The sequence below is a fragment of the Mus caroli genome, unplaced genomic scaffold (assembly GCF_978045245.1).
Source record: "Mus caroli unplaced genomic scaffold, Mus_caroli_1 scaffold_8, whole genome shotgun sequence".
Lineage (NCBI taxonomy): Eukaryota > Metazoa > Chordata > Mammalia > Rodentia > Muridae > Mus > Mus caroli.
The window spans coordinates 41,220,988-41,229,400 of record NW_028227263.1 but is presented as its reverse complement, the minus strand read 5'-3'; the positions used below and the strand labels follow the sequence as shown (position 1 = coordinate 41,229,400).

Genomic DNA, 8,413 nt, shown 5'->3' with positions numbered 1-8,413 from the left:
GGGCCTCTCTTTCCAGTGGAAAAAATAAAAAGAGAAAATAGTCACATTTAAGCTCTTTGAGGCATAAAGCATACGTCTCCCTCTAGGGTCTTTGATCAGCCCCAATGCTCCAGTTACAAGACCTTCTATTTGACGGGAGCCTCCAGATAAAAACTCCAAATTAAATTCTTCCTGTCTTCAATATGAAATCCCTCCATTCTTTTCAGGAATACTTCATGACTCCATGAAGTGGAGGGGTAAGTACCTCACAGTGAGATCCGGAACTACACTTCATAAGGAATAAATGTGAAAATTTCCAAGAAATTAATCAGAAAATGGGGAATCAGTAAGTGCAAAATCTTAAAGATGAATATAGTGATAATAAGAATATTTTTCATTAGATTGAAGTTGTATGTGTTGTGGGTAAAAGAAAAGCTAATGGGGATAGGTCAATTGTCACAAATTATGGACATAGCAGGAATTTGATTTATACATAAAATTCACAAATAGATGTACTGAAATAGAAAATTAACAGGTGGCCTTTATAATGCCCATGTCACAGGGAAAGCTCCTTAGCTACAAACTAAGACTACAAGGTACCTTCTATAGGTTATTTAAGCACATCAAGCACAGTTCAGAACTAATGAAAAAGAGAAGCTGAGACGAGACTGAGGTTGCAGGTATGGAGTTATAAAATGTGAAGTCATGGGATTACAGCTGTGAAAATACTTTTGCAACTTTTAATCAAACTTTTAGGTTTAGCCCATAAAACCAAGGAAAAACAATTAAAACCAATACAAATGTGGATGAGGGATGAAATTAAGCCGTATGAACAACAAAAAGGACAGGAGGAATCCAAATACTAGTAAACTATTCTTAAGATTGGGGCAGGACATCATAGAAAAACCCAGATAGATAAGTAGAATGGTAAGTTGATAGATAGATGAAATAGACTAATAGATGATAGATAGATAGATACATACATACATATATACATACATATCTAGATATATGAATACATAGAAAATGGAGGACAGAAACATTAATATACAGACATGATAAATAATAGAGGCAGATTATAGATAGATAGATAGATAGATAGATATAGATAGATGTATTTATATATTTATATACATGTATGTATGCATGTGTATATATTTGTTACCTTGATACCATAGGAAATAGGTGTCTTTATAATTCCAGTGCCATTAAATCTAAAGAAATTTAGACTTTTGTTTCTTCCACATTTTTATGCCTACTTTTTAAAATATAGGAAAGGATGGGTATGGTGGCGCACACCTTTAATCCCAGCACTTGGGATGCAGAGGCAGGCGAATTTCTGAGTTCAAGGCCAGCTTGGTCTACAGAGTGAGTTTCAGGAGAGCCAGGGCTACACAGAGAAACCCTGTCTCAAAAAATAAAAAAATAAATAAAATAAAATGAAATATAGGAAAGATACTGACTCTTGTCCAGGTTAAAAATAAAATATTAAAGTGGTCAACTTACCTAACATTCACCCAGAATATTGTGACACAGGAGTGAAACTATTACATTAATTTTGTTAGTGATATACTTATTACTAATACACTAAATTTTACTAGCAAGGTTTTAAAAATGGGAGATTTAATGTTTTTCTTCATCCACCTATATACTTTGTTAGTGAATTCTTTTTTGGCAGTCTTGACTGAAAAAGGATGGTCAGGAGGAGTGAGCAGAGGAGCCCAGTGAAGGGAGGTCCATCCTCCCTCCACTGAGCTGCTATCATTACTATAGGGATAGTCTGGGTGGTAGCCAAGTACTAGAATTGCATTTGGGGAGTAGAAGAGGCATCACTAGACATAAAGATATTCTATTAACCTCTTGAAAAAATGTTTTGATGAGTGTGAAAATATCATAGAGCTCTCCAGATTCACTACAACTTTGATTGTACTGTACCCCAAACCTCTGACCTATTTTTCCCTAACACATTCAATTTAATTTTTATTGGATATCTTATGTATTTACATTTTAAATGTATCCCCCTTCCCAGTTTTCCCTCCACAACACTCCTAATCCCTCCCCCTGCTTTTATGAGGCTGCTCCCCCACACCCCTACCCTAGCATTCTCATAATAATTTAAGCCTTCTTGTTTATAAGGGTGTCTATCTGCCCAGGCTTACCTTGAACTGGGATACCCTTTCTCCCTCAACCTCCCAAGTGTTAGAGCTACAGATGTGTGCCACTGCACATAGCCCTGTATTAAATTTCTATTATCATTGAATCACTTACACTTTTTCAGACACTGCTACATCCTAAACAGACTTGTACAATGAGATGACCTGAGAGATCCTAAAATACCACACCTTGCTAAGCTACAATGCTCTGTGAGCTTGCTCATGGTCCAGGGGCAGGGGATGCATATTGAAATATTTGATGTCTGTGAGGGCACTGTTTCTTATTATTTACAATTTTTCTCCCACTTCTCCCCAGTTTCAGATTTAGCCCTCTCCAAGTAATCTGTGCTCTTTTTGGAAAGCAGCTATATTCACCCCTGTGCCACCATCTCACACCTTGTGCCAATTTTTATACTGGCCTATTCATTTGTTAGCACCAAAATCCCACTGAGCAAACACAAGTGTAGATACTTTCATTTACAATTTTGTGACTTTAGAGGCTAAAATAATTCTACCGGCAAATACTAAAGGAGAAGATTTAGGAGATTTACAGCAATATGGAGGGTGGAAATATGTACCAGGATCATTCAAGGCAGAAATGAACATGGACAGGGACGGAAGGCTTTAACAAGGGAACTTCATCATCCCCACACCACAACAGTCAGAACAGGTGATCCTTCATCCTGTTTACTGACACCCACTGCTCTCCTGGCATTGCAGTTGTTTACTCTCCTTTGGTCCAGAAGTTAGGACTTCTAAAAGCTTGGTGAGTTAAGAAATAGAGCAGAAACCAACTATGCTCTAAGGTACATCCTTACTAAATAAAAAAGAATTTTTGAAACAAAGGGAATCACTCTTTTCATTGTAGAGTAGATAAAAATATATATTTAAAGCAAAGTAAATATATTCAAAAGGCTAGAATACTATGGGAACTAGAGACACTTATCTGAGTCCTTTTTGTACCAATCTCTGCACATTGTTCTGCTATGCTATAGTAATTAAGTTGAATTATAGTTTGTGTGAATATTTCAAGGAAAATAGGTTGAAAATATATGAAAAAATGTACATTTTTACCTGTACATGAAAATAATTTCCTAAGGGCTTTTCTCAATTTTAGTGTCTGTAAAGATAATGCTAACTCTTTCAAAGATGAAATCAAATGTACAGATAAATCCTGCTACTTCAGGACTTGCTTGCTCTACACTAGTAAAGTTGTAGTAGCACCCCAGAAACAAGGCACCAGACATAAACAGATACGTTCAGTTGACTTGGATAACTTGTTACAGTTGTATATAACTAAAGCCACTTGCTCTACCCTCATATATTCAGAGTCAGAACCTAATTATCTAAATCCTAATTTTACAGCTTGCTAAAAGAAAGTTGTAGGACTATATGACAAAATATGACAGCACACAAGAACGACACCATCTCTACTGGAGTTTCAGACTTCCTCCTAAATTGTTTTGTCAGGTCTCCCAGCTGGCAGCTCTGGCTCTCCCTGCCACTCAGCCTTCTCTTCCTCCTAGCCATGGGGGCTAATGCTATTCTTCTGATCACCATCCGGATGGAGGCCTCTCTGCATGAACCCATGTACTACCTGCTCAGCCTCCTCTCCATGCTGGACATCATACTCTGCCTCACTGTCATCCCCAAGGTACTAGCCATCTTCTGGTTTGATCTCAGGGCCATTGGCTTTTCTGCCTGTTTCCTCCAAATGTATATCATGAACAGCTTTCTTGCTATGGAATCTTGCACATTTATGATCATGGCCTTTGATCGCTATATAGCCATCTGTCACCCACTGAGATATCCATCCATCATCACTGACCAATTTGTAGTCAAGGCGGCCACATTCATTCTGGTCAGGAATATCCTTATTACCTTGCCCATCCCCATTCTCTCAACGCGTCTCCATTACTGTGGGAGAAATGTTATTGAGAACTGCATCTGTGCCAACATGTCTGTCTCTAGACTCTCTTGTAATGATGTCACTGTCAACCGTCTTTATCAGTTTGCTATAGGCTGGACATTGCTGGGATCAGACCTATTCCTCATCTTCCTCTCTTATACCCTTATACTAAGAGCTGTGCTGAGACTCAAGGCAGAGGGTGCTGTAGCCAAAGCTCTGAGCACATGTGGCTCTCACTTCATCCTTATTCTGTTTTTTAGCACCATCCTTTTGGTTTTTATCCTCACACACGTAGCTAAGAGGAAGGTCTCTTCTGATGTGCCAATCTTGCTCAATATCCTCCACCATGTCATCCCTGCTGCCCTTAATCCCATTGTTTATGGGGTAAGAACTCAAGAGATCAAGCAAGGAATCAAGAAATTATTGAAGAAGGGGTGGTAAACAGACCCACTGCAGCTCTACATTCCTAGTGTACAGTGATTTAGTTATGATATTGATAGAAAATTGCTGAAACACTAACTTAGAACACTCTAATGAGGAAAGTAAGTACTAACTCTAAAAAAAATATTCCTGGCTTCATCTTCCTCTAAAATACTCAATACCCCCCAACAAACACACATACAAATCTCCTATGTGTGCAGTTACACAAGTTTTTAACCCCAGCATTTAGGAGGCACAGAAAGGTGGATCTCTGAGTTCAAAGTAGACCTGGTCTACAAAGTGATTTCCAGGACAGCCAGAGCTACAGAGTGAAACCCTATCTTGAAAATAAAAACAAAAAGTCAAACAAAAAAAAATCCCATATTTCTGTGACTTTTAAATTTTTCCAGTAATAAATATTCAATTTTTTCTGAAGTAGGAGAATTCAAAGAGAGTAAACACTATACTAGAAAAACAACCCCCAGCTGCTCCTACATTGATAATCTCTGCACATTTATTTTTATTGTGACTGTAGACATTAGTGGCCTCAACTGAAGATCATTTTCATCAATAAAATTAATCTAATTATGCAATGAGGTGAACATTTATGCAATGAAGCAGAGCATTTTCATGGTCAGCTCTGAATGATGGAAAGGGGCTAGAGCCAGAAGCAAGTCTGCATTGTGATGTCCACTCAGGGCAACATCTTTCTGCCATCTTCCTCGTGTTTTCAAGCGAAGCTTCTTTGTCATTAGCCAAAGCTCTCAAGCCAGAGCTCTTTGAAGAACTGACTTGTAGCATGGTACATTTTATTGGGTTTAGGTGAAGGAGCCATCACTTCAAGCTGCTTCCTTCATGACTTCACATTACTACTGCACTTGGAACTTCCTTTCTTGAATCCACAAATACCCTGTGACCTGTCTATAGTGTTCTGCTTATGTGTATTGATGTATCAGAAGACACCCCATAATACAACATAAATACATTACAGTCCATTACTAGTTGGGCAAAACTTTTTCAATCAGCTGTTTTTGATTCAGAAGTCATATTAGAGATTAGAAATACAAAGATGTATGGAAATTTGCAATTATTGAGGAAGTTGGATGATATTTAGGCAAAATATAAACAAATCCAGTTCTCAGGAATACTGAAAGATTGTTAATCTGGATCCAAGGAATTTTGAGAGGTTGGTTTTCTTTCCTTCTAGAAATAACAACAACAAAAAAGTACTTGTACATCCAAGCAATAAGTTGAAAAGAGAGAAAACAATTACCTAAGTTGTTTGAGCTCCAAGCTCTCTGTTCTAGTCTTTGCACAACTACAAAGAATATGTCCAGCTTAGAACAAATAAGGAGTGTCATTCAGTTTCAGGATCTTATCTGATGCATGAGTCAGTAAATCAGTTGTTTCAGAATGCATGTAGAGTCCTGAAAGTCTACAAAATGACTGGCCCTCCTGAAACAGGCTTCATTCACACTGAAGAGCCTCCTCTATATTTCTCATTTACCATAAGCATAGACTCCTCCCATGTTGTTTCCTCAGTGACAGTTGAAATAGGAAATGAAAGAATTTCCAAATATTCACAGATCAACATTCAAGTGAGCCTAAAGAGTGTTTGTGTATCTACATCTGTAAATGTTGCTTTTATTTCCTTAGATGAAGGAATACCTGGTTTGGCCTGAGCCCAGAACATTTCTTTCTCTGTTCTAACTATACCTAGGCCTAGACCTGGAATCTTCTAGTCTCTTCTAAGCTGACTGATTTAATCCAGCTTCTCTGCCTGAATTGTTCTGCTTGACCTCATACTAATCTTCTGGCTCCTTCTCAGTCTCTGGCTCATTCTGTTTTCACCTTTGTCTAGCTTGTTCTCTCTGCAACCTGCCTCTGTAAAACTGTTCCAGTAAAACTGCAATCTCTCTCTCTCTCTCTCTCTCTCTCTCTCTCTCTCTCTCTCTCTCTCTCTCTCTCTCTCTCTCTCTCTCTCTCTCCTCTTAAGTAGCCTCTTTTTCCTGTGCTATTCTCATATGAGTTGGATGTATCTTATCTCTAACTCATTCTGTCAAATCTTTCTCTGATTTATCACTTTGTTCATTAACCTGATGTTACTTTTAAACATGGCTGTTTTCTTCTACAAACTAGCCATACCTTCATTGTTAGGGATTAAAGATGTGTATTAATGGCATGTCTGTATTTCTGCCAAATCATACTGTAATCCAGAGTGTGTCTGCATTCCAGCCAGATCACATAGTCCTACAACGATTTTGGATATGATCCCTTGCCTGAGCAGTCATGTTGCTGGATTAAAACTCCTCTACAAACATCATTTATTGACCCACTTGCATTCAACTACTTACAATGACTGCATGCTTGTGTTTGATGGAAAAATTGAATAGATATTAGTGAATTATTTCAGTTTTTGTTTGCTAAAACCTTTGGTGGTGTCCTTTTTATGATGGCTGTTTTGACTAGAGTGAGAAGTAATCTGAAAAAATCTAGTACTGCCTTAAGGTGAGATGATGTTAATTTTATTTTGAGAATTTTCATTGGTGTTGAGTTATATGTTCAATTAAGACATTCTAACATTCATATTTGTAAGAGTGATATTTTTCTGAGCTATGTGATAATAAAGTGTATGTGAACATGATTTTAACCCAATTCTAGGATCAATTATAACTTAAAGAGACATAAATTTCCAAGCAGTGCTAACTGTATTACCCCAGTGATCCTGAAGATCACAAAACAGTTTAATATTGATTTGATTTGGTATTATACAGGATGTCAACAAAATTGATCAAACACATATGGCTGTACCTTATACAGACAACCAATTAATGAGATACTTCATATCAGAAGTGACCCTGATTTAGGGAATCATACATCATAAAAAGCACATTGGTAACAAATGCTGGCTTGGATCTGGTGAAAGGGAAGCCTCACACATTGTTGGTGAAAGAGTAAACTAGTGCAGATACTTTGGAAATCAATCTGCATATTCCACCCAAAAAAACTAGAAATAGAACTACCATATACAGCTATACCCAAAAAACCAATAACCTACTACATTACTACATATACAATCATTCATTTTCATTACTGCTCTAGTCACAAGTTAGTGAGTCTAGTGTGATCCTAAAGATCACAGGAGAAAGTTCAATATATATCTGTTTTGTTACCATATAGGAAGCAAACAAATACTTTTCATATCTGGAAAAGTGACCCAGACTTGGTCAATTTTTCTAATTGTAGGCTTACATGCATTTTCATTAGGAGGAGGTGGAAAGCAGGGGTTTAAGATGGAATTCTCCTTGAATGTAATTGACATTATTCCCATCAATGATCTAGTGAAATAATTATCTAAACACAGACTGAGTCTTCAGCATTTCTGAGATAAGTACTTATCTACTGGGGACTATCTCATTAGACTCAGGAGGAAATGTCTACTCACTTCATTGATTCTCTACAGATCTTGTGACTCATAACTTCAATTTTCATTCACTGCCTTGGTCCAGATTGTTTAGCAATCATTTTTTAACCTAGAGTATTGAAAGAAATCTTCCTGGTTTCACCAATCCTATTCATATGCCCCATGTCATTTTCAAAGTGTCCCTTCATTACTGTCCTATAAGTTATGATGCCTAATTAGAATATAAAGATTGAAAAACACACAGAAGGTGATAAATTCACATTTAATGGCTGCATTATTGACACATCATGATCAAAGACAGTCAGAATGAAGAATACAATATATCCCTAAAGGTTGATTTAGCATATATCATAGAGGAAAGTGGGAGTAAACTTGTAACAGTAATTCTGAAGTTGTAAATTCAAGATGAATGTAGCGACATGCACATATTTTGTCTGTTGTATTATTCACATCAAACCAACAATAAAATATGGCCATATTTTCACAATCCCCTCTACAAAGTCCTTCTTTGGCTCATGTATCTCAGAA

General features: G+C 37.1%; 1 protein-coding gene across 1 annotated transcript; it reads left to right on the top strand.

Annotated features, from left to right (window-relative positions):
• Positions 1-3,534: 3,534 nt before the first annotated feature.
• On the top strand, positions 3,535-4,482 carry LOC110299082 (olfactory receptor 56A3). Its single transcript, XM_021168685.2, has one exon. The coding sequence runs from the start codon at positions 3,535-3,537 to the stop codon at positions 4,480-4,482; it is 948 nt and encodes a 315-aa protein (XP_021024344.2).
• Positions 4,483-8,413: the final 3,931 nt, after the last annotated feature.

Bases quoted from the DNA above. Each gene is read 5' to 3' on its own strand.
- LOC110299082 (XM_021168685.2), top strand. From the start codon at position 3,535: ATGACAGCACACAAGAACGACACCATCTCTACTGGAGTTTCAGACTTC.